Source organism: Clavelina lepadiformis, chromosome 4 (genome assembly GCF_947623445.1).
Source record: "Clavelina lepadiformis chromosome 4, kaClaLepa1.1, whole genome shotgun sequence".
Taxonomy (NCBI): Eukaryota; Metazoa; Chordata; class Ascidiacea; order Aplousobranchia; family Clavelinidae; genus Clavelina; species Clavelina lepadiformis.
The window spans coordinates 4,404,477-4,431,083 of NC_135243.1; the positions used below are offsets into that span (position 1 = coordinate 4,404,477).

The 26,607-nt window shown below is 35.2% G+C and overlaps 3 protein-coding genes across 3 annotated transcripts; 2 read left to right on the forward strand and 1 right to left on the reverse strand.

The window, feature by feature from the left end:
• Positions 1-3,238: 3,238 nt before the first annotated feature.
• On the forward strand, positions 3,239-6,437 carry LOC143453315 (histone-lysine N-methyltransferase PRDM7-like). The gene is made up of 6 exons (XM_076954597.1): positions 3,239-3,346; positions 3,541-3,616; positions 5,018-5,097; positions 5,209-5,409; positions 5,617-5,702; positions 5,932-6,437. Exons 1-6 carry the CDS (start codon positions 3,344-3,346, stop codon positions 6,137-6,139), a joined length of 654 nt encoding a protein of 217 aa, XP_076810712.1. The 5' UTR covers positions 3,239-3,343; the 3' UTR covers positions 6,140-6,437.
• A 3,021-nt stretch (positions 6,438-9,458) lies between these two features.
• Positions 9,459-13,007, forward strand: LOC143453317 (histone-lysine N-methyltransferase PRDM7-like). The gene is made up of 5 exons (XM_076954599.1): positions 9,459-9,608; positions 9,739-9,939; positions 11,401-11,486; positions 11,702-11,991; positions 12,119-13,007. The coding sequence occupies exons 1-4, from the start codon at positions 9,516-9,518 to the stop codon at positions 11,886-11,888; spliced, it is 567 nt and encodes a 188-aa protein (XP_076810714.1). The 5' UTR covers positions 9,459-9,515; the 3' UTR covers positions 11,889-11,991; positions 12,119-13,007.
• A 9,374-nt stretch (positions 13,008-22,381) lies between these two features.
• Positions 22,382-26,072, reverse strand: LOC143453316 (histone-lysine N-methyltransferase PRDM7-like). Its single transcript, XM_076954598.1, has 6 exons — positions 25,946-26,072; positions 25,676-25,751; positions 23,686-23,765; positions 23,374-23,574; positions 23,075-23,160; positions 22,382-22,845 (listed from the first exon to the last, which is right to left on the reverse strand). The coding sequence occupies exons 1-6, from the start codon at positions 25,946-25,948 to the stop codon at positions 22,647-22,649; spliced, it is 645 nt and encodes a 214-aa protein (XP_076810713.1). The 5' UTR covers positions 25,949-26,072; the 3' UTR covers positions 22,382-22,646.
• Positions 26,073-26,607: the final 535 nt, after the last annotated feature.

Here is a 26,607-nt window from a genome sequence, read left to right on the forward strand (position 1 = left end):
TTTTATTCAACAAAATAAAGTTGCGAAACACACAAAGATATGTTATTGATGCGCGTCCAACATCGTCGACTGTGTAATATAGTAAATGAACGAATTTATTTATTATGTTTGTATCGATTGAAATTAACTAATGCGTTTTTCAATGTGTGGATGGATTTTTTTATGACATCATAAGCAACAGATTTTATCACAATTACGATAATGTTGTCCTGTTTTGTGTTTGTTCGGATTTGTTATGTCAAATAATAAATTTTAAATAAGTTTGGATTTTGTTGAATAGGCTTTCACTTGTGATTAAATTTGTTTGTGCTTCATTGTTACGCAATGAAAATCGTATATGGCTTTTCTAGTGCGTTCTATTCCGTATAGCTTACATCATATAAGCCTCTATGCACAATTTACAAATTCATTTGATTCATGAAGATGTGAATACAAGGAAGCATAACACGTGAAAACTAACTATGGGTGAGATTGTTTGTAAAGAAGAGATAAAACTGGGATGAAGTCTGGATGGTATTAACTGGTTTTATTGACAAAGCTTTAGTGTAAATATTTCCTGTTTTAACAATCCTAATTTTAAATCGAATTTACTTGATTTAATGCCTTGCTTGGGAACACGTTTCATTATAACCGACTTCACACCACACTAACAAGTATTTGTTTTCCAACCACTTCTGAACAAAGCCTTTATGTACAGTTTACAAATTCATTTGATTGATGAAGGTGTGAATAAAAGGGAGCATATTGCGTTAAAATTAATCATAGGTGAGATTGTTTGTAAAGGAGAGATAAGATTTGGATGAAGCCGATAAGGCATTAAATGATTTCATTGACAAATTACTCTATATTCGAATTTTCATCGAGTTTACTTGTTTTATTACCTTGCATGGGAATATATCTTATGAACTTATTTGTATTTGTGGGTTTTTTAGCTTTTTATCTTAATAAACATTTACTAAGAACGCTTCAACATTCTAAGGTCACCGACAAAAGGCTTGTCCAGTTTAAAACACCCAACAGTGAAAAGCAACGATGCACAGCCTAAATCGCTTTGTTGAAAGTAGGCAAGTATGTCATCAGACTTTTTGTCTCTCTGCTTGACAGTCACCACAATAAGACACCAGCTGTGCATCACTATAGGACCTTACTGTTTTTAATTATCGACATTGTCTGATAACAATGCTTCACTTCCATTGGTTGCTTTCAAAAAGCGCGCCAATTTTATACAAAGCAAGTGATTAAAAGCCAGGCACAATGCCCGCTGCCTATCAGTTGCCGTTCCGTTAGTTTTGGAAAGAGCAGTCTCAGGTGAAGGCAGGCAAATGTTTTAATATTAACCAAAATTTTTCTTAATCTATCTGTCTGTCGAATCCTGTAGCATGTAAATTGTAGCAAACGTTTTTGCAAAGATTTCAAAGTGATCATTTGTTGCGGACGTTGTACCACGCACAGCACAAATATAAACTTATGGTCGATCTCTAGCAAAGCAGATATTGTGAGTGGTCGCATTAGACTAAAAATAATCTGCAATTTGAATTACTTTATTTTCAAAGCAATGCACGCTCAAATATTATCAGACAGCTGTGTTGGAAATGAGAGTTCTTTGCGTTTGCGGTAGTTTTTTTATGAAGCTAGGGTCGCAGCTTTAAGGCGAAACACAAACGATATAATGCTTCACAATACTAGTTTGCGTATGTGTCTGTGTTTGCGGTAGTTTCTATATGAAGTCAGCGTTACAACCTTTAGGCGAAAAACAAACGATCTGAAACGATATAATGCTTCACAATACTTGTTTGTGTATATGCTACTGAATGCAGTAAGAAAACATGAAATTGAGTATACGCTGAACCCAATTTTGTTATTATAACTTCTCGATTGTTTAAAAGTGTACAAATATTTTCTGGAAATTATGTACAGCGCAATTTATTACGCAAGGCCTTATGTCATAGCGCAAAATAAACATTTTCACACGAGATGTATTCCGTCTATCCGTGCGTAGATGTATGCCTTATCATATTATAAGCTTAATGAGTGTTTTGGATTATTATCATTATCATAGAATTTCTTTCAACTCAAATGAAAGAAAGTTTTTAGAGATATAGGATTCGGACTGATTAAAAATTTAGAAGTGCGATTTGCATTTTGACTAATTCTGAAGAAAAGAACAGGTAGCTAAAAATATAGGCATATCGTGAAAATTAACCACATAATTGTTAGCATAATTGGGGTATACCATTTTATAATTAAAGTACGTTGTTTCTGTTTTCTTTATTTCCTAATGACTATATGACTTAATCTTTATAATTATCTGCCATACAACAGAACAGAATTGCGGTTACTCATTTTTCCTCCTCTCAAACAAAAATCTTTTTGCAATTATTTCGCTTTGTCTGCTTTATTACTTACACAATGCGAAGTTAATTAGTCCTGCGAGAAATGTCAATATAAACGGACCAAGTATTGTGATGGGGATTAGAATCAAATGACTGGATTACGATTCTAAATTTTTTGTGTGTCTGGTTCTTATGTTCGTTTTACGTACGAATCTTAAAAGTTCCCAATATTTTGGTTTTTACAGAAATAGTTATAAATATATTTACCAATGAGTTTCAAACGTATCTCTCAAATAATGCTATCATAACATAATGCAAATAATGTAGCACAAGATTAGTTGCTGTAAGGCAGTGCATTTGAGATTCTAGTAAAATCTCCAAATGCGTTTTACTTTACTTTGATAACTACCGATGTGTCTCAAATCGTACAATGGCCTACATGTTACGACATCACGAGCCGAAATAGTTATAAGCAAACGACCACTTAAGCTAAAACAACAGAAAACATTTTATAATTCCAGACATTTCTGTGAGTGTTACACAACCATTATCCATGTTGGCATTGCTTGTAAATTTCATCATTAATTTACGTTTATCAACGTATCAGAGTTAAAACACATCCCACTATGTAGAACAGAAAGGCAGAGATAGAGAGAAAATGTGAGATGTTTTTAACTGAAAAGAAAAAAAACAGAAAAACAAGACCCTCCCAATTCAGGAGTAAATATGTTTATTTTAGGATGAATGTTGCGAAATAGAAATGATACTTGTAAATTTCAGTGAGGTCGATGGATACAAAACTAAGATATTTTACCAATTTGTTTAATACATAATTTTATAGTAAAAAAGTTTTACCAACTATAAATTACCAACTTGTTAACCACCATTTATTATGTTTACCTTTAAAGATTTTGACTTTAAGATTGAATTAAAAGAGAGAAAAAACAATTAATTGTGTGCGAAATTTCCTGTTACTCTTCCCTTCGTGCAAATTTGATACAAAGAAGATAATGGTATGATTTGCCAGTGAATTAAATTCTTATATTTGGTATTCATTTTGTAAACAGCTTTGTGCCAGCCTAATAATTCGTAAAGTTTGTCATTGCATACCATAAAAATATTAAGAGCTTGGCAGAATTGTGAAAGACATTTTGTTTTGTTTCCATTCATATTATGATATTAAATGATGCTGATATTCAATTTTCAGGATCTCAGTAATTGTTTTGCACAAGTCGCTGTTGAACGTAAACAAGAAGAGGAATGTGACGAGGACAATTATCTGTGTAAGTGTAACTTTTTTAACCAAGTAGTTGCATGTTCAGTATGTTGTTAACCGTCAGTGTATATCGTCGATAAGTACAGTGGACCTTTGCATTGTCCATAGATAAACAAAACGGCAAATCGCTTAATACACATCAAAACATTTTTTTGTCAGTTAATAACTTCTTCAATTAAAATTAAAATATTTTCATGTACAGTAAAGCATACGTAGTCGGGTCTGATGCTAACATGAGGTCAACTTTTAACTGAAAGCTTAGATAAAACTTTGTTAAACCACACCAATTATATTAATCCACGATTTACTTTATTTTAAAAAACCTTATTAATTAGGCCTACATCGAGTAAATAAATATCGTTTATTAATTCCATACAAAAATATTCAATTTTTATTTTTACAAAAGCTACTTGGTGTAGAACAATCAGATTTTTATAAAATGGCATCAAAAATCTTCGGCATATCATTGTAAACCAGCAATTTCAATTTTATAAACCTGCAAGTTGCGCAAAAGACTTATTTGTGAGAGCTTAAATGTGCCTAAATATATTAATATCTCGAAATACACGGTCTTTTAACTTTCCAAAACAAACATAGCTGGACAGTCATAGATCTTCAAAAGAACTCGTAATAAACTAAGTTTTAAAAACAAAAAAGCTCCGGTAATGTAATGTTTCATCGACTTTCTATCGAGTTGATGCAATTTATTGGTACCAGGTAAAACGAAATTGCTTGGACCGCGACATGTGTGTTAAGCACAAGAAAGTCAAATATAATTCAAGAAACGCGTTGGAATAACAGACACAGATTAGTATTAGTCGAACGATATTAAAACATTATCAGAAGGTTGTGAATCATTCATTGATACCACACCAATACCATACATTTTGTGTAATGTAATAACTTATATATATTGAACATAAGATACATACATCATATTATGACACACTGCCAAAGTTGAACTTCAAGACTTGAATTACATCAAATTAACACGTCATGGAAGAAATGCTTCCATGACAGAAATCCGTCCTTGAACAGATTTGTAGCTGATGAGTTAATATTTCGAAAGTATATTTACTTTAATATCTAAATTTTTTCCAGAATATTCTGCAGTAATTTCACGACTAAATATACAGCTAATGATTGGCTAGTAATAAGGCCAAGGTAAACACTGCACAGCGATAAACGGTTCTAGACAACAACACTCAAATGATTACAGAATTACATTTCACCATGTGACATATTTGACCTCTGCATTTTACCCCACTCATTGAACCATCACTCGTCACAAATGAAAACAATTAGTTATTGAAATGTTAACAAAACTGTTTATAAAAACGTTTTCGTTGTTAATAGTTAGACCTGTACATATTGCAGATCTTTCCATAACAACTGTTGCATTTTACAGATTGTGAAGACTGCGATAAAATGTTGAAGAATGGATGTTCGGTCCATAGCTTTAAAGTTCCTAACAGCCGCATGAAATGGGTAAATTGAAATATTTATTTTGGTGGTTCAGGTTGTTGACTCACTTTTCTTAAACGGATGCCATCATTGTAAATTCAAACTTTTACACGATTCCAAACTTGGACTTTGTAGGGAATGCCGAAACGAGCTCAACGTACCTGCCCGCGAGGCATATTAATCGGATGGTCAGATATATTAATTTATACAAATGGTGCAAGGGCTATCATAGACTTTCCCAAAAATACAGTGTTTGGACCATACGAAGGTGAATATATCGACCAGCACAATATGCAAAGATTTTTTCCGTCGCTTGAAGGCGGATACACGTGGGGGGTGAGTGTAATGAGTAATATTTTTCTAGTTTACTTCACATAAACACACGTTGAAGCTATTGATTTTGTAAGTCCATAAAACCGCTTAGTTTGTGTTTAACGATTTAAATAACTCACTGTTGATTACTCAGTGCCTGTAAGGTTCCTTTACGGAGCACCCTTGTAGGTAGGACCTTTATAAATTTTCAAATCGTACTGATCTTCGCAGATTTACAAAAATGGGAAGCTCTCACATTACATAGATGGAGGAGATGAGAGTAAAAGTAGCTGGCTCAGATACATCCGACGCGCAAGGTGAGATTTGTTGGTTATATTGATGATAACATTGGTTCATCAGACGAAGACAATGACAGCTTTTAACGACGCAAAATCTTTCTAATTGTCAATGATCACATTTTATAATGTTCAAACATACCTTGTCGAACGAAGCGTTACTGATTTATGCACTTGTGCATATAGTTTTCTTATGTATCGTTTTTAGAATATTGTTAATAAAAATTTTGTCAAGCATTATTGATTTTAGGAAGGAGGAAGAACAAAATGTGGAAGCATTTCAGTTCCAAGGCAAGATCTATTTCCGCACAATTAAAAACGTTGCGAAGAGAACAGAACTTTTGTTTTGGTACGATAAGAAATATGCTGAATTTCTCGGATTATTAACAAAGGAAGCAAGCAGGAAGAAAATGGAAGAACTTGCAGCACTACCCCTTTCAAACAATGTTTTAGATTAAGAGAGCAGCTATTTTTTCCACCGGCAACTTCTGGATATACAATGACAGAGCAAACATGGGCACCGAACTGCTAACAAACGACGTCGCTGTAAGCTATGACTGGTTACCGAACATTTTTTTAGCTGAGTCGGCAAGAAGTGCAATCACACGACACGCTGTACATATGATTTTGACTGCTGTACATTTGGTGTCGTTGGTTAATTTAAACATTTAAAGCAGGTTTTGTTGTTGATTGATTTTTCTTGTGATTGACAGTTTGCTGTGTTTTATTTTTCAATAAAAGTTGTATTTGTCATAACTAGTAGAAATGTGTTTAACGTTGATTAGCTGTAGTTCGTCTACCAAATATGTTTGCTGCACATTTATAAGTCTACACTTAGTAATGTATACAAGTTTCAGGTTGGTTTAATTCGTTGATAGGTCCGCTACAGTCGGTGTAGAAGACCATGAACCTCGACGTATCTTTTTTTTGACATCGGTATAAATTCAACGCCTTTTGATATACTTTTCTTTTGCTCATTCGTTGAAACTTAAACTAGATATGTCAATATTTGTGACTGACAACGATCTATCATTGATCGATCAATCAATCAATGATCACTTTTGTAACCAATTATAGGTCGGCATGGTGAGCGCTTGGTTTTAATTTGATGGAAACTGTTGTCGGCCAAATAATTCTGGTTCGGATAAAGATTGTAGCTAAATTGCAATGGATATTGACAAATGTTTATTTTAAATCCAGACTTTTGCTTTGCATTAGTTTTGGGGAATCGAGGGAAAAATGCAGTCAAACTGGTACGTCCTTGCAATCTTTCGAGCGGCTCCACAAAAAACGGCGCACCACAACGTCACAAGCTCAAACATCGTACTTTAGAAATAACTTCTGAGGTTTTACCACTTGTCCAACAAACGCTTTGATCTCCTGTGTATTCGCTTCGACGAATCTTCGTCGGCTCGGACACGACTTTTCGCGTAAAATGTTTCATAATATCGTTCGTTGTTGTTTAGAAGACTTTTGTAATTTTTCGGTAACCAAGTGTTTTATTAGGGTAGGATATCTGTTGATACGATAAGTAACATTTTCAACGGTATTATGTGTCGTAGCTTAAATAAAAAATGAGGAATTTCTACCGAATGCATAATGCATGTTATTTGACATATTCTGGTGTTTGGAAAGCTGAAATGTGAAACAGATGTAGTAGCTGAAAGGTTTTAATTGCGTTGAAATATTGTATTGAAGCGGGACCTTGCGATAGCAGTAAATATCCTAAACTGTTTTTACTAGATGTCCTTGTCGTCTTGGCTCTGTGAAAATGAATGACCCTCGAAATAATTGGATGCCTAACTCTGACAAAATAAGCTTAATCTGCCATCAGACGCAATTAAGCATGTTGTTTTTGTAGGTGCAACATTTAATAAAAATAGCTCTAATCTTTTTTTCCCCAACGGTCTGGTCATAATTGCCACGGAGTCATTTCCTGCAAATAAATCTTTTCATGCTGTGCGCTAGAACAGTCTGGCACAGATCACACGTTAAACAACGGCATTATCCAGACATCTGTCACAGCAGCTGGGCAGCTTTTTTGTGCAGCGACGTCCAACTATTAAAAACATATTGGTTGTCCACCCTCTCCACTCCACTGTTGGGATATACGTGGCCACTTCTAACATATGCCATGCGCAATACGTCGAAAAAAGCCATGAATGGTTTCTCCAAAACATGGACGACAAGTTCGACAACAGAGCGGGGAGGAACAAATTTAGTGTCTGATGATGCTGATGATAATTAAATGGAAATGTTAATTATCATTAAATATATCATATAAATATCATAAAGAAATTATGAAAACACTATGCTATGGTACATAAAGCTTCAAGTTCGTCATTCAACTACAAGTTTTTAACTTGTCATAATTACCGTCGACAAGCTAGTCAATATTACCTGGATATCTATAGTTTTAATTTCGCACCTCTTGACGAATTACCCGTTTTGTCTCGTCGTATAATGTTTAGTATTGTTTAATTCGTACCTCTGTGTGTCAGATTCGGAATAATCAATTGTAATCAATCAATCAATCAATCAATCAATTTTACGTTATGTAACTTCATAAAACCATTATCAGTTTATAACTCTATACCTGGAGCTTTTGTCCTTTGCAACCTATTCTGAACGATTGTATACTTTATGTACAGTTTACAAATACAAAGTTTGATGGACAAGGTGTGAATAAGAGGGAGCGAAAATGCGTAAAAAATAACAATAGGTGAGATAGTTCGAAAAGGAAAGGTTAGACTGGGATGAAGTCTGGAGGGTATCAAGTGCTTTTAGTGGGAAAGATTTCCTGTTTCTACAGACTACTTATATTCTAATTTTAAATTGAGTTTACTTGTTTTATTACTTTGCTATAGTAAGCCTCAGCAAAATTAAAAACCCATTTTTTAAAAGTTTAAAATTTTTATTATATTAATCTTAAAGCTAAGCTAATCTGTTATTTAACTTTGCCCATATAACTTATGTAACGATAGCAACGAATTTTTCGATATCTTACAACACGGTGCTATGCGATCGGTTATAACTCCATTTTGAAGTTGGTTTTTAATTCAAAAAGTGTAAATTTATAAACCTTAATCTAACTTATTCGCAACCAGTTATCAACCACAGTCAGTTATATGTTGTTTACTATGGAATGTTGTTTGTGGGATTTAACTATAAACGACAATAAAATAATTTACTTTTGCTTTAATTAGCAGAAGATAATTGAAAAAACTTTAACAATCTCAGATCACGGACAAAGCAAGCTTACTTTTTCAGTTTAATAAAATTATCAGCGAAGAGCAACAATGCACAGCCCATTTCGCTTTGTTGTAAGTAGGTAAATACTGTAGGTGTAGGTCATCAAATTTTCTCCATCAGCTTAATATTTAAAACAATGACATACCAGCTGTGCGTCACAATAGGCCCATACGTTTCGTAACTATTGTCTTATAACAATGCTTAGGTTCCATTGGTTGTTCTGAGATAGCGCGCCAATTTCAATTAAGCAAGTGATTAAAACCCAGGTTCAGTGGCACGTGCCACTTAGTTTTAAGTCGAGAGCAGTCTAAGGTGAAGACAGTGCAAAGGTTCTACATTTAGAAAACATTTTCTTACTGACTCTCTGCAGTAACAGCCTAGCGTTTAAAGGGTTTTCAAATAAAATGTAAACCAGTCTCGTATCACGCATAACCGAATACTCGCTAACCTTTGTTAGCAAAGCAAGTTTTGTGATATTCCGTGACAAATGAAATTGTTCAATCTTGCGACCTTGCTTAGGTAGATTATACTTCGGAATCGCAAATACAGGCTAAGTGCTGTATTCTATTGTAATTGTAAAAAATGACAGGACATCAATATCTCACAGACGAAGGAAAAGAGCTACAACGAAAAGAATGTCTGCGGATAATTATTTCTAATAGGCGTGTGAAATCGGTAAGTTTAAATATTTTTACTTGCCCTTGTTTGTGTTAGGCTTCAAAGGTTGCTGAATCTCATTTCTTAACCTGATGCCAACAAAGTAATTTTAAGCTTTTGCACTAATTCAAAACCTGATTGTTTTTAGAGAATGCGAGTTCGAGCACGGCGCACCTGCCCCCCAGGCATAAGCATCAGACCGTCAAGTATTCGATCTGGTGGAGATGGTGCATGGGCTGACAACGATTTTTCAATGTTCTCAGTGTTTGGACCGTACGAGGGCGAATACATCGACGAGTTAAATAGGAGAAGATTTTGTCCATCCTATGAAGATGGATACTCTTGGGGGGTGAGTGTGACTAGATTAAATTAATTTAACTTACTTCACAGAAACACACGTTAAATCTGCGGTGATTTTGTAAGGTCATATAATCGCTTTTTTGCCTTTCACATCTAATCTTGCGCGATATTATACATGTAAAATTCCGCATCTGTAATTTCCAACCAACTTCTCTCATTCACACGCGGATGTGGATAAATAAGTTTTTGAGGTAATAAATAAGTAATGATTAGGGCCATTTTTATTTTGACCTAACGAAATTGCTTATTTGTAGAGGCCACAGTTCTTCCTCCAGTTACCCAAACATAATATTTTGTCGATTTCAGACCCAAACGTAATATTTTGTCGAAAAGTCAAGGTGTTTTATGGATTATAAAAAGTGCGTCGTGTTTTTTGGCGATAGACTTAGGTAGCTTGTGTTATCTTGTGAAAAGGACACTTTGCCTCGATTTTCTCCGCATGGTAAATTCTAATAAACAGCATATTAAACAGGGAATGCTTGTTGTTGCTCCAATCCAGCTTGATGGCGTTTACTTTTCCTGTGGCTTTCAACAAAATACTTTTTATCGCACTTCACTATAACCTCGCAAAAATTGCACCTTAAATCACCCCCGGGAGTTGCATTAAATTCATCAAAAAAATCTCGACAAATCTGTCTAATTTTTGCTGAAGACGATTTAGCTTGCTTAGGCATTTTCGTATTACAGAATGTCAGTAGGCTATTCCTAAAATCCAAACTGTTGATCTTCGAAAATACTACGTTTATGAAGAGAAAGTGTTTTATAAGAATTAGTTAAATACGTAACAATGAATAAACAATGGACAATTTGCGATAAAAGTTACTGCTGATCCAAGTGGGCATTGTGACTTATTTCCTGCTTTTATGGGTTAATATGGTTTAATTGTGTCGCAGTTCCTGATCTACAATGCTTCCACGAGGATTTTTACAAGAATTACTCTCAAGAAACACAAAAACTTTGTAAAAAGTCATATTTTGACAAATTTTGACTTTATTGAAAATTTTGACTTTATTTTAAATTTTGACTTTATTTTTACCTATAAACTTCTTAGAAACAATCCCCTAGGGCCTAGGTGCTGAAAACAACTTTATTCTTTGATTCGTGGTCAGACAAGGTCCTTAAAAATTTTTGACTTTATTGACTTTTGCGGGCCCTAGTAATGATATACTCAATAATAAATAAGTATTTTAGGTATTTTTCGATTCAATAGCTAACTTCCTCATGCAAAAGCAATATCAAATTTGCGTTATGTTTAAGTATCCGTAAACGCGAATATCTAACAATTGCAGGAGCACTTATTATCAACCTGACAAGGGGATCGGCAAAAACGTACTAACAAAACAAACTAATGGATTCAAAAACATTGCGTAAATTTGGTTATCAAAGTATCCTTCGTAGAGTATGCAGTACTAACTTCATTGAAGTATTTAATTCTAAATTTTTGTTACAGATTTACAAGAACGGAATGCTCTCACATTATATCGATGGAGATGATGTGAAGACAAGTAGTTGGCTCAGATACGTCAAGTGCACAAGGTGAGATTTATTTCCTTTATTCACGATATGATAAGCTCATTCGCTGATTGGGCGAAGACAACGACGGCTCCAATCGAAAAACAAATTTCTAAATATCAATGATCACCTTGTCCGGCACAACGTTATTAAATTATGCAGTTGCATGTAGGATTTTCTTTTGCAACATTTTTGACAAATTTTGAAAGAAATATTTCGTAAAACATTAATATTTTCAGGATCGCGGAAAAACAAAATGTGACAGCCTACCAGTACCAAGGCAAGATTCACTTCCGGGCAATTAAAAACATTGCAAGTGGATCTGAAATTGTGTTTTGGTACGAGAAGAAATATGCTGAGTTACTTGGAGTATCAACATGGGAATCAAAACGAAAGGGATTGGGAAGACATTTCACAACTAACTGAATTTAGCAACATAAGTAAAAGTTGGTCTTGTGTGTTGGATATTTGGATATTGGAATTGCGTTGTTAGCCTAAGCTAGAATGCCGTGGCTTAGGCATATCGCAGGTAACAGGCAATAAAGCTGATGTTATACAAACGACGAACGTCATAGGTATAGATACGATGAGTACAAATTACCACGTTAAAATTAAAATACAACTAAATTTAATTTTAACTTCTTTGAATTTTCAAGCTTGTGAAAAAAGTGAGAGCATTTCTTCCAACCGAGAAGCTATGAATGGACATTTAAATATCGAGTGTGGAGAGAGGAATGTTGAAAATCAAAACCGGTGCAATTTGATGTGATTTTTTTCACGGGTCGTTCTATGGAGCAGAAATGGCACACCTTACATCATTGGGTGAAAAATCAATACCATTGTAAAAAATTTGCAACAAGGCATACAGGCTAAAAACAGTTTAGTAAGAACCAGGCGTATCCATGCTGATGTGAAACGTTCATGTTGTTCATGAAAGATTTTTCTTGTTCTGATTACATAGCAGCGTGCGTAGATGCACATGATCTTGTGCAGCACATGAGAGCGTCAAACTAAATTCTCCAGTTAAGGCAACTTCCCGCTCTTACGTCCAATATAACAATAACCAGTTAGTTACATAACCATCATCTACAAACACCAAACCACCAATCTACATACCCAAATTCTGCCCTTTTAACAACATTCAATCAAGCACGTGTACAATAAAATCAACCTTCTGCATTATCCGTCAAAAAAGGATCAGTCCTACTTACCCAGAACAAAACGTAGAATGAATCAAGTTCCTCTTACCAAGGCTTAGTTAATCATAAACAACAGCGAGATAAGGACTCGCGGGTAGCGTAATCTGCCTTGGACAGGAGTTGTACAGAGGAGGGCGAAAAAGGTGTAAATTACCTGTATCTAAAATTTGCTAAGAAAACAATAAAAAGAATCACAAGTTGCACAAATCTTTCGTACTAAACAGTACGTAGTCACGCATCGTAGGTGAAATGCCTCTGTAACAATATCTAGTCTGTTTTATTCACTGTCAACGCCATTTTCATCCTTTTGACGTCACTATCTTAGATATTTTACATGTGGGTGTTTTATCCAAAATTACTTTGTGCGTTATCACTGCTTTAAGTATTTTACACTTTCATGTTTTTTATTGCTTTGCCGTGCGTGTTTTGTGGAGGCTTGTCAGCACGTGCCTATGTGTAAGAGTGGTGTCGTTTGCGCCAGAAGTGTACTTTGTAGATTGGTTATGCTCGAGTACTGCGGTGGCGAAGAATAAAAGTATGATGTATCTTTCCTAAGAGTGTAGTTGGTGTCGCGGTTCACATTTATGGAGGCACAGAACCTGGCTGAAACTAAGGAGATGTTATTCCCTTTAAAAACAAACTAACAGTGATATAAAACAATAGTGCGGTAACACACCTGTCGGCATAGTTATTATACGACGAATTAGTACGTGAAATTTCGTGACAAGAGCATTCACAGATCGACCCGATTTCAATCACAAAGACTGTTATAAAATGTTTGACCAGACTAGCCATCTATACATGCATGCGAACTCACACCGATCGTAGAATGGCTTAATATGCGCAACAAGTGTTTGTCCTTTGCAAACGCGTTTTATCAAAAAAAAGTACACCGGGCTATGTTTTGAGTAAAATAAAATCCTGTAATTGAATGTGTTTTTGTGATTTTTTATTTTAAATAAACTTTTTCAACCATTATTATTAACAGACAGGTTATACTGTGACGAAATAAAATGTTTCCGATTCCTTTGGAAAAGTTTTTTATCGTTACTAGCGCACCCGGCCTACGAAAGTCTCCCTGGCATGTCTTCAATCTGTTGTGGTGCACCAATTGTTGTTGGCAGGAATTCTCGTTGGTAATTGCTATATTGGTAAAACCACTTCTGCTGAGTTCAGTGTCTTACTTCCAATCAACGTGAAAAAACTGTTTTGACTAGCATCAGTATAACAAAGAAACAAACAAAGTATTTGAATCGGATAAAAGAAAATAATTTAGTTTCTCGTTTTCAAGAACATAATTAGACAACAATCTCAACTACTGTAAGTTGGACATTTTACTAAAGGTCGTTTCCTTACAAAACCATTACAAAATCACAACTACAATTATGATGTCATCGGAATGTCAACGTGCGACGTGAGCGACAAACCAAAAAAAACAGTCGACTTTAGCTGCTGAATGGAACAGATTTCACCTTTGTGAAATCTCTTTTTTGGTCATCGTCTGCTAACTGGTCGATTTGTATTATTGTTAGAATGGAAGTTTTACAACAAATGTTTGTCTGCTTTGTGGTTGTAGCAACTTGTAGGCTCAAGATACTGGCTGAGTTAAATTTCTATCGCAGAAGAAACCCTTTATGCTTTATGGGATGCACGTGTGGCATCAGGCCATGAATAAGTTGTATCCAGTTGGAAGAACATATACAGTGTAACGAAACACTGTTGTAACACATTACCATAGTTTCGACCGACCAGACATTGCACTGTATCGGATCAAGTTTGGGTGTCTAACTGTGGATGTATCTTTGCGATACCAGCAAATGAAGCTGTGTGTAGGACGATGAGCCTGTCCACTATAGGCACACAGTGCGTGTTTAATATTGCGAATGTTCGAAGAGTTCATCATACCTCAACTATTATCAAACATATTTTCACAATCTCTGCCTCATAGTCATAACAAATGAAAGGTCTACGGTACCGAATTTAGGCTACCAGCGATTCTTAATCTGTTTCCTCTGTTTTAACATTTACATGACCTGAAACACCCAAATATTCCCTATGCTGTTTTTGACAGATTTCTTCTGTCTAGACATGTAGCCTACATTACCGTGTTACAAAATCAGACGGTCGAGAAAGCTGTTAGTGTTTTCCTTTTAGAAATTTACTGCTTGGGAATTGTTAATAAGCCGCTAAAAATTGACGGTGTTACCAATCAAGGTATTCGTGTAGGCCTACATACAGGATGTGTTACTAAGAAATCCAAACCCTATTGACCTGTATAAGTTGAACATGCTGACCTAATTGCAAAATGTGTAATCCTGGTCCAATCACAAGCGACGGGCCTTCTTAGTATTTCATGGTGTTGCCCCAACAGGGCGCAATCAATGGAAGGTAGTAGATGTGCTTGCCGGTTCAAATAAGTTTTCATCAAAACCGCCCATATATCCAGGTTCAGTTATTGTGACAAACCCCTGTTAACTTGAGCAACAATTCCTACCCAGACCAATGATTTGCAAACTTTGGCTACTAGCACCGACACTGTGTAAACAACAATCAGCATAATTTGGTAGAGCATAGCAGATTCCGATGCTGGAGGCGCGTGCCACAATATCTCTGTTTAGTCGTTGTACACCAATGCATGACTGCTTTAGGTGTACCTGTTGAGTGTTTCAAAGTCAATGCTCTTGTTTCAAGATTCGTTCACATTTAACAATCTGTGGCCAGTATTGGACTGCTCACTACGTACAGTAGAACGTGTGGATTATGTTTTATGCAAGATGCATCATCTATCAAACATAGGCATGAACATTTGTTTAGTTTATGATATTTTTAGGGTATGCTGTCGCGGTTCATCGTGAATGTGGCTATACAAAATCTTGGTGACAAATACACTTTTTTGTAACACAGCAGTATCAAGCAAGACGTTGTTTTATTATTTGCTGAATCCGAAAATGACATTCGTTTCTTTGAACTAGCTCAAGAGAAAAATGGTGAACTTTTTATTTGTCAAATTGCAAGCATTTTTAGCAAACGTCTTAGAAATGTCGCATAGGTAGTATTCATTCCTTATTTCTCACCAGGTTCCAATACGTTTTAGTGTCGTTGTAAAATCCCATTACTTCCGTAGTGCAATATTGAAAACGCTTTTGAGATTTACCACGTTGTAGACTCCAATTGTACATCTTCATTATACAAGCGATTTATGATGCAGCAAACTGCGCATTACACACTATCAGGTAGTTGATGGGAGTGCAAAGTGGATTTATCATTCTGATAGCTATGGATGGTTTTTTTGTGATGCTTATCACATGTAGGCTACTGTACTCATGTTACATCAGCCAGTAGCCTATCTTATTTTGTAGCTTAAGAGATTAGAACGATTCGTGAAAAAATCACATCATCACCGGTTTTGATTTTCAACATTCCTCTCTCCACGCTCGATATTTAAATGTCCGTTCATAGCTTCTCGGTTGGAAGAAATGCTCTCACTTTTTTCACAAGCTTGAAAATTCAAAGAAGTTAAAATTAAATTTAGTTGTATTTTAATTTTAACGTGGTAATTTGTACTCATCGTATCTATACCTATGACGTTCCTCGTTTGTATAACATCAGCTTTGTTGCCTGTTACCTGAGCCTAAGCCACGGTACTTTCTAGCTTTACAACACAACTCCAATCAGATATCTAAGTGAGCGTTACCACTAATCTTGCTTACAGTTTTGAAGTTTTTATACCAACACCAGAAAACACACAAGACCAACTTTTACTTATGTTGCTAAATTCAGTTAGTTGTGAAATGTTTTTCGTTTTGATTCCATTGTTGATAGTCCAAGTAACTCAGCATATTTCTTCTCGTAGCAAAACACAATTTCAGATCCACTTGCAATGTTTTTAATTGCCCGGAAGTAAATGTTGCCTTGGTACTAGTAGGCTGTCACATTTTGTTTTTCCGCGATCCTGAAAATATTAATGTTTTATGAAATATTTCTCTCAAAATTGTCAAAGCATATATGCATAATTCAATAACGCTGTGCCGGACAAGATGATAATTGATATGTAGAAATTTGTTTTTGATCGGAGCCGTCATTGTCTTCGCCCAATGAGCTTATCATGTCGTGAAGGAAATAAATCTCACCTTGTGCACTTGACGTATCTCAGCCAACTACTTGTCTTCACATCATCTCCAACGATATAATGTGAGAGCATTCCGTTCTTACTGTAGCAGTCAAAATCATATGTACAGCGTGTCGTGTGATTGCACTTCTTGCCGACTCAGCTAAAAAAATCAAAGAAGTTATAATTAGAATTACTACTAAATTTTTACTCATCGTATCCATAACTATATACCTATGACGTTCGTCGTTTGTATAACATCATCTTTATTGCCTGTTACCTGAGATATCCCTAAGCCACGATAATCTGACTTAACAACGCAACTCCAATAATATATCCAAGTTAACCAGAAAACACACACGACTAACTTTTACTTATGTTGCTAAATTCAGTTAGTTGTGAAACGTCTTCCATTTCCTTTCGTTTTGATTCCATTGTTGATACTCCAAGTAATTCAGCATATTTCTTCTCGTACCAAAACACAATCTCAGATCCACTTGCAACGTTTTTAATTGCCCGGAAGTAAATCTTGCCTTTGCTTTAACATTTAACCATATGTGGCCAGTATTGGACTGCTCACTACGTACAGTAGAACGTGTGGATTATGTTTTATGCAAGATGCATCATCTACCAAACATAGGCATGAACATTTATCTAGTTCATGCATATCTTTTGGTGCAAACGCAATGTCAAACACTTTTACCAGTGACAGATAAACATCTCATATTGGAAGGTCCTCTGGAACGACTGAACGAATAATAAATGGAAATACTCCTAAACAAACATCATAACGGTGTTGCTGTTTGCATTTGTACTTTGTGCATGTTTCAATAACCCATTATTCAAGTGTCTTTAGAATGGACTTAAACATCACTGGCACACAGCCTTCTAATCTGTCTTGCGGGAAGCATTTAAAGACAAATGTTCTACAAAAGGAAGATCTCCTCGAACTCCACATGTGGTAATCAAATTACTGTATGACTTTTTATACCTTTACATGGTATTCAAGTAATGTTTTCGTTACCAAGTTAAAATACGTTTCATGAATCCTTGTTCTGAGAAGTAACCCAGAAATCCACCGATTTCATGGCTTTCTTCTAGGTTAGCCGTAGTAATTGTAGCAATACTGCTTGGAGATACCACCTTTACTTTAATAAGTAAACGCTGGATATCCATGCATTTCCAGCAGAGATGAATTTGCAACAAATGCAAATGAACATTTGGCAAACTAAACCAATATCGTGTTTCTATGTCACCCAAGATATAATATGAACAAACCAGGTTATATTAATACCTTTACTACTACCACTTGGATTAGCACTATCAAAAAGTTTCCATTACTTAGCACAATGCGTTCAAGTTCAACTAATCCACTAGGTCTTGAACTACAGAAAAGGGTGTACATGTGCTTTTCTCTGCACATTAACGTAGAGCATACCAAGTACATGCATATCATATCCATGATATGATGATCTAACACACTGGCTAGAGACTATGTGGATAATTATTGAGCAGGTGGTCATTGCTCAACTCAGCTTCGAACGTTCCAAACTGTGCCAAATATTTTCCGATGAAATGACGCTTCAGTCTAGCCTACAGGCTAACATGAGGCGATAGCGATTCCAGCACTACTTTGCAAAAGTAATACGACACAAAGGTGAGCATAAATCAAAAATTTCCCGACATGAAGACATAAAACTGTCTTAACCGAAAAAGGTTTTCCATTACAGTGTGTCGTTCTGCCTATTAAATTATTGCTTTTAGCACCAAAGCACAATTTTAATCCACTTGAAATGTTTTTACTGTAATTGCGCGGAAACAAACTGATACGCTTTGACATTATTGATTATTACTGGCCAACAGATATTTTTGTGCGAAGAAAGTTTCAATGGTTTTAGGATAACTTTATGCACTGAATCTAAAAATGGCATTAATTTTTGAGATATTCCATAGTTTTGTTTTGTGCAAATTCTCACAGTGATATCCCCTTTATGTTACAACTCGTATGACACTGTATCTGTATTTATGAGCATGTCCATACAGTATTCTATTACTTTCGATGCAATATCATGAAAGACTGCAACTTTTACCACAAAAAGCCTTTTATGAGCAAGTGAGGTCTAATGTAAAAATCTTAGAAAATTATGCAATACTAACAACTTCAAATTCTATTTTTAGTAATGATCAAAGTATTGTAAACTGTTAATGAACAATAGTCAGTGGTTACAAATTTTCTTTTCTTTGATTGAACCCTTTTAGACCAACCAAACAAAAGTAGCAGTCGTCAGAATGATTTTTAGGCGTGCTCTCATTCCGCTTTCTGTGCATCCTTTGCTGACAATATGCGGTGCCCATGACTTATGGTTACCAAACTTCAGTTTATAATACGCCTCATCATATCCTCACAGTCAGTGATAGCTTTTCTTTGGTTATTCCAAAATTTATCAGGATCATTGCGACAGCTTCTTCGTGACAAGCATATCTCTTAAATCCAAACTTTAGTTACTTGAGTATGATGAGCTCAAATAACAGTCGTGATGTAGGCCTACATTTCTCTAGCCATAGAGCTATGACTTTGGCAAAAAGTTTATCTAATCTCATAAACTATAGCTACACAATAAGATCTACTGGCCGATCTAACAGTAGCCTACATGTGATAAGCATCACAAAAAAACCATAGCTATCAGAATGATAAATCCACTTTGCACTCCCATCAACTGCCTGATAGTGTGTAATGCGCAGTTTGCTGTGAAAGCTCCATCATAAAACGCTTGTATACTGAAGATGTACAATACAACAATTTACATAACACTGACTATCATGTGATATGGAAAATGGATTCAACAACGTGGTAAATCTCAAAATCGATTTCAATGTTGTACTACTGAAGTAATGAAATTTTTCAACGACACTCTAACGTATTACATTGGAACCTGGTAGGAAATAAGGATTGAATACTAACTAAGAGACATTTTTAATACGCCTGCTAATGATGCTTGTGTTCGAATTTGGCAAATACAAAGTTGGTGATTTTTCTCTTAAGCAAATTCAAAGAAACGAAGGTCATTTTCGGATTCAGCGGTCCAAAATTACCCTAGAACTGCTAAAATATCTTTGGCACTCGAAAAAACATTTTTTCTATTAGCCAGTGTTAATAGCAAATGAATAATAAAACAACGCCTTGCTTGATACTGCTATGTTACAAAAGAAGTGTATTTGTAACCAAGATTTTTTTAGCCTGGCTGCCTTCCCACATTCAAGGTGAACCGCGACACGTAATACCGTTGAAAATGTTACTTATCGCATCAACAGATACCCTACCCTAATAAAACACTTGGTTACCGAAAAATTACAAAAGTCTTCTAAACAACAACGAAAAAGATTATGAAACATTTTCCCCAAAAAAGCTTGTTCGAGTCGACAAAGATTCGTCGAAGCGGTTCTGTGATTCGTACACGGGAGATCAAAGCGTTTGTTGGACAAGTGGTAAAACCTCAGAAGTTATTTCTGAAGTACGATGTTTGAGCTTGAGCAGACGTTTTAGCGCGCCGTTTTTTGTAGAACCGCTAGAAAGACTGCAAGGATGTTTCAGTTTCAGTCATAGAACAAAGGAGTGTTAGCTGCTTTTTTCCCTCGATTCCCCGAAACTAATGCAAGGCAAAAGTCTGGGTTTAAAATAAACATTTTGTCAATATACATGCCAATGTTTAGCTACAATCTTTATCCGAACCGGAATTATTTGACCGACAACAGTTTCCATCAAGTTAAAACCAAGCCTACACCATGCCGACCTGTAGTTGGTTACAAAAGTGATCAACTGATCATTGATTGATCAATGATAGATCATTGTCAGGGAGACTTTCTAAGACCGGATGCAATAGTGTCACGAGAGTATTTTTATACACCGTTTTTATATCCATCACGTTATAACTTATACACCGTTTTTATTCGCATTGTCTTTATGCATGTTCACGATATGCTGTGTTTTACTTGTTTATACTCGTGACGTCTCAGATCGTTAGCCCGAGGGCCCAATTAGTAATGTATTTAGCGTCCCACGGGGATTCCTTAGTCGCGTGGAATTGGTTTTGTGGGAATGTTGCGCTCGGCTGTGTGGTGTTGAGCTAGTGTAAAATCAGTCTACGTTGGGGTTTGATAGCGAGAAGATCATTGTTTTTATTGAAGAAAATGCCATTAAAAGATGTTAAAGCAAACCTAGCTATTTGACTAGCTGTGGAGTGGGCAGTTCCTGGTTAAGAAAAAGTTTGGTTACAATAGTAACGAGAAAACCTTCACCAAAAGTACAGCAAACTTTACCGGATGAAAGGTAAGAAAGTTCTTGGAACTTTCACATCATTATCTCGTCACAATAACAAAGCCAAAAGAGTGCGGAGAGAGTCTGAACTAAACATCAACTGATGATTGGGGCAGCCCAAACTTATCCACTTGTCCAGATTTTGAATATTATAATATTTTTAAACGTTGGTTTATTTAAACATTATTTTCTGATATTTTTTTCATAATTATAATATTTACTGAAACATAAAAGTCCTGTTATTGTTTAAAATACGTTTTTGACTGTTTTTTGTAAGATAAAAAGTGTAACTCTTTTATTTTAATACGTAGTAAAACGTGTTTTGATAAGGTTGCAACGTTATTCGGAACCTTATAGGTTTACCTTCTCTTCATCTGTAATACATGTTTGGTGTACTGTACATGTTGACTTACTTGCAACATAACGTAAAACTGCTGTTTTCTTGCTCGAAAGAGAGATAGTGGCACAACCAGATTCCATGAAAGGAAAAAGTATTCAACAACAAATATGGACATATCTAGTTTAAGTTTCAATGAATGAGCAAAAGATAAGTATGACAAGAGGCGTTGATTTTATACCGATGTCCAAAGACAGATGCGTCGAGGTTCATGATCTTTTAAACCGACTGTAGCGGACCTATCAACCAATTAACTAGGGTTGCCATACGTCCGGATTTCCCAGGACATGTCCGGAATTTTAGTGTTCAAACTGCGTCCGGGGGGGAATGCTAAAATATGCTTAAATGTCCGGAGTTTTTTTAAATTGTTTGTTGCGTTTCGGGTAATAATTTCATTGTTACGTCATACACGACAATACAGCGCTCTATTTGGGATACATGGATGAGTGGAGCTGGGCTAGTACCTGAAGGCCTTATATCTTGGTCGACATTGCAAAATATAGAACATGTCTGAAACGATAAGAGCGTATATTCGCTGAAGAAAATTATAAAGCAGTAGAAAAATAGCGCAACAAGAAGTCTGTTGCAGACCCAATTCACTAGGCCTAATAGCCTAGTGAATTCACGACACTATGTTCAAAAATCCACTCCGTTATACAATAGATAGGCAAAGGATTGGTAGTGTGACGTCATATTGAGAGACAATGTGTTCATACCTCATTTAAAAAACCGCTAGCGGGCACTAAAGAGTGTCCGGATTTTAGGCCACGAAAATATGGTAACCCTAAATTAAACCAACCTAGAACTTGTACACATTACTATGTGTAGACTTACAAATGTGCAGCAAACATGTTTGGTAGACGAACCACAGCCAATCAACGTCAAGCACATTTCTACTAGTTACGGCAAATACAACGTTTATTGAAAAATGAAACACAGCAAACTGTCAATCACAAGAACAATCAATCAACCACAAAACCTGCTTTAAATGTTTAAATTAACCAATGACATCAAATGTACAGCAGTCAAAATCATATGTACAGCGTGTCGTGTGATTGCACTTCTTGCCGACTCAGCTAAAAAAATGTTCTGGAACCATATTTGTTCTGTAATTGTATATTCAAATGTTCTCGGTGAAAAAAATAGCTGCCTAGTTTCCGTTAATTTAAAATAAACAGAAAGGTTTTGGTGCAAGTTCTTCCATTTTCTTCCTGCTTGCTTCCTTTGTTAATAATCCGAGAAATTCAGCATATTTCTTATCGTACCAAAACAAAAGTTCCGATCTCTTTGCAATGTTTTTAATTGTGCGGAAATAGATCTTGCCTTGGAACTGAAATGCTTCCACATTTTGTTCTTCCTCGTTCCTAAAATCATTTTTGCTTGACAAAATGTTTCTTAAAAATATTCTAAAAATGATACATAAGAATACTATATGTGTAAGTGCATAAATCAGTAACGCTTCGTTCGACAAGGTATGTTTGAACAGTATAAAATGTGATCATTGACAATTAAAAAAATTTTGCGTCGTTAAAAGCTGTCATTGTCTTCGTCTGATGAGCCAATGTTATCATCAATATAATCAACAAATCTCACCTTGCGCGTCGGATGTATCTGAGCCAGCTACTTTTACTCTCATCTCCTCCATCTATGTAATGTGAGAGCTTCCCATTTTTGTAAATCTGCAAACATCAGTACGATTTGAAAATTTTATAAAGGTCCTACCTACAAGGGTGCTCCGTAAAGGAACCTGACAGACACTGAGTAATCAACAGTGAGTTATTTAAATCGTTAAACACAAACTAAGCGGTTTTATGGACTTACAAAATCAATAGCTTCAACGTGTGTTTATGTGAAGTAAACCAGATTATCAGAATATTACTCGTAACACTCACCCCCCACGAGTATCCGCCTTCATGCGACGGACAAAATCTTTGCATATTGTGCTGGTCGATATATTCACCTTCGTATGGTCCAAACACTGTATTCTTGGAAAAGTCTATGATAGTCCATGAACCACTTTTACCAATTAAAATATCTGACATTCCGATTAATATGCCTCGCGGGCATGTACGCTGAGCTCGTTTGGGCATTCCCTACAAAGTCCAAGTTTGGAATCGTGTAAAAGTTTGAATTTACAATGATGGCATTAAAGAAAGAAAAGTGAGTCAACAACCTGAACCACCAAAATAAATATTTCAATTTACCCATTTCATACGGCTGTTAGGAACTTTAAAGCTATGGACCGAACATCCATTCTTTAACATTTTTTCGCAGTCTTCACAATCTGTAAAATGCAAGAGTTGTCATCGAAAAATTTGCAGTATGTACAGGTCTAACTATAAACAACATAAACGTTTTTGTAAACAATTTTGTTGACATTTCAATGACTAATTGTTTTCGTTTGTGACGAGTGTTGGTTCAATGAGTGGGGTAGAATGCATCTTTGTCAACTCCAAGGTGTCAACTATGTCTGGTTTGCTCTTCGTCAACTATGTCATATGGTAAAGTTTAATGCTGTATTCATTGGGGTATTATTGTCACTAGAACCGCATAGCGCTGTGCAGTCTTTACCTTGACCTGATTACTAGCCAATCATTAGCTGCATATTTAGTCATGAAATACCGCAGAATAATCTAGAAAACTTTTAGAGAATAAAACAAATATACTTTCAGAATATTAACTCATCAGTTATAAATCTGTTAAGTTAGTGCTATTAGCGTTCTTAGATATCTTGATCGATTTCTTTCATGACGTGCTAATCTTATGTGATTCAAGTTTTGGAGTTTAAGTTTTGCAGTTTGACTGATGTATGTATATTATGTTCAATATATATATAAGGTACCTGTACCGAATAAGGCCCGGTCCCTAATAAGGCCCATTGCTCATATTTCGCAAACCCGTGCAAATAAATGAAAGATTTTGTCCCTACATAAAAACTAATATAAATTCATGATAGTTTACCAGATTTCATCCTTGTCACGTGATCAACCGATTCGCTAGAGCACAACAAAAATTTGATATTTGCAGTTAAGGTGGTTTTGTTAATTTAGAAAAAAAGTAAGTGAGAATTTGGCCGGTTAAATGAACTGTTGTCAGCCGGCTGAAGTTTTCATGTAACAACCAACTTAGTATTGAAAAGGATAATGCACTTTTTTTTGCTAAAATTTCTCTGATGATAAAAATGTGACATTTTTTTCGTGGATGCCACATGCGCCTAATAAGTCCCATACAAGATTCTTGGCTAATTGATGTCCAGACTTCAAGAGTGGTTCCAGTCATCAGTTGGCAAATTGTTGCAGTTACTTTGATGCGCCTAGTGGAATCTTTTTAAATGTTTGTACAACTTAAAATGTGAAATTTCTAATAATGTTATATGTTGTCTATTACTATGTTTTGAATAAATGAATCAGAACCTTTTGATTCTACTATTTAAAAGATGAACTGAATCTAACGTTTACACAAGAATTAACTTTCAAAATGTAATCACATGGCATACTTCTCTCTGTAAACACTAAACACGACTTTCTAATGAGACTATACTGAATTTAACAGGCTCAGATAAAATGAAAACTGAGATAAAAATAAAAGCACATTCGTCTTCATTTCACATTCCCACTCCCATTTACTTCCTCAAGTAAATAGGACGCCGATTTACAACATGATAATGCTGACAGACACAGATCATAACCGCTTAAAAATCCTACAGTTAATGGAAAATCACAAAAAATGGAAATCGTTGTATCTTGAAAACGATCGATGATAGAAAAAAACTGATAGCATATTTGGAATCAGCGCTTGAAAATCATACAGACACACTTAATAAATGTAGCCAAACAAAATTTTATTTTAAAATTTGTTACGTAGTGGTAATTAATAAGGTTTTTTGAAATAAAGTTAATCGTCGATTAATATAATTGCTGTGGTTTAACAAAGTTTTATCTAAGCTTTCAGTTAAAAGTTGACCTCATGTTAGCATCAGACCTGACTGCGTATGCTTTACTGTACATGAAAATATTTTAATTTTAATTGAAAAACTTATTAACTGACAAAAAGATTTTAATGTGTATTAAGGGATTTGTCGTTTAGTTTATCTTTTGACATCGCAAAGCTCTACTATATACATATCGACGATATACACTGACGGTTGACAACATACTGAACATGCAACTACTTGGTTAAAAAAGTTACACTTACACAGATAATTGTCCTCGTCACATTCTTCTTCGTGTTTTCTTTCAACAGCGACTTGTGCAAAGCAATTACTGAGATCCTGAAAATTGAATATCAGCATCATTTAATACCATAAAATGAATGGAAACAAAACAAAATGTCTTTCACAATTCTGCCGAGCTCTTATTATTTTTATGGTATGCAATGACAAACTTTACGAATTATTAGGCTGGCACAAAGCTGTTTACAAAATGAATACTAAATATAAGAATTTAATTCACTGGCACATCATACCATTATCTTCTTTATATCAAATTTGCACGAAGAGAAGAGAAACAAGAAATTTAGCACTCAATTATTTATCTTTTCTCGCTTTGAAGTTAATCTTATAGTCAAAACCTTTAAGGACAAAAGTAATAAATGGCAGTTCCCAAGTTGGTGTTTAATAGTTGGCAAAACTTTTTTAACTAACTTATAATATTATGTATTAAATAAATTGATAAAATAGTATTGTATCAATCAACAACATTCCAAGTATTGTAACCAACAATCTCACTGCAATATATCACTATCATTTCTATTTATCGACATTCACCATAAAATAAACATATTTATTCCTGATTTGCGATAGCCTTGTTTAACTATTTTACTGTTTCTTCTTTTCAATCAAAAACATTTCACATTTTTTTACTGTCTCTGCTTCTCTGTTCTACATTAGGGGGATGTGTATTAACTCTGATATGATGATAAACGTAAACCAACAATTAAATTTACAATCAATGCCAACATGGATAATGTTTGTGTAACACTCACAGAAATGTCTGGAATTGTAAAATGCTTTCTGTTGTTTTGGTTTAAGTGGTCGTTTGGCTTAATCATCGTTTGCTTATAACTATTTCGGCTCGTGCTGTCGTAAAATGTAGGCCATTGTACGAAGACCAAAATATTGGGAACGT

Bases quoted from the DNA above. Each gene is read 5' to 3' on its own strand.
- LOC143453315 (XM_076954597.1), top strand. The intron at 5,098-5,208 runs GTAAATTGAAAT...TGGACTTTGTAG, and splicing joins CTAACAGCCGCATGAAATGG to GGAATGCCGAAACGAGCTCA. The intron at 5,703-5,931 runs GTGAGATTTGTT...TATTGATTTTAG, and splicing joins AGATACATCCGACGCGCAAG to GAAGGAGGAAGAACAAAATG.
- LOC143453317 (XM_076954599.1), top strand. From the start codon at position 9,516: ATGACAGGACATCAATATCTCACAGACGAAGGAAAAGAGCTACAACGA. The intron at 9,609-9,738 runs GTAAGTTTAAAT...GATTGTTTTTAG, and splicing joins CTAATAGGCGTGTGAAATCG to AGAATGCGAGTTCGAGCACG. The intron at 9,940-11,400 runs GTGAGTGTGACT...TTTTTGTTACAG, and splicing joins AAGATGGATACTCTTGGGGG to ATTTACAAGAACGGAATGCT.
- LOC143453316 (XM_076954598.1), bottom strand. The intron at 23,161-23,373 runs GTGAGTGTTACG...TGATGTTTGCAG, and splicing joins AAGGCGGATACTCGTGGGGG to ATTTACAAAAATGGGAAGCT. The intron at 22,846-23,074 runs GTGAGATTTGTT...AAATGATTTTAG, and splicing joins AGATACATCCGACGCGCAAG to GAACGAGGAAGAACAAAATG.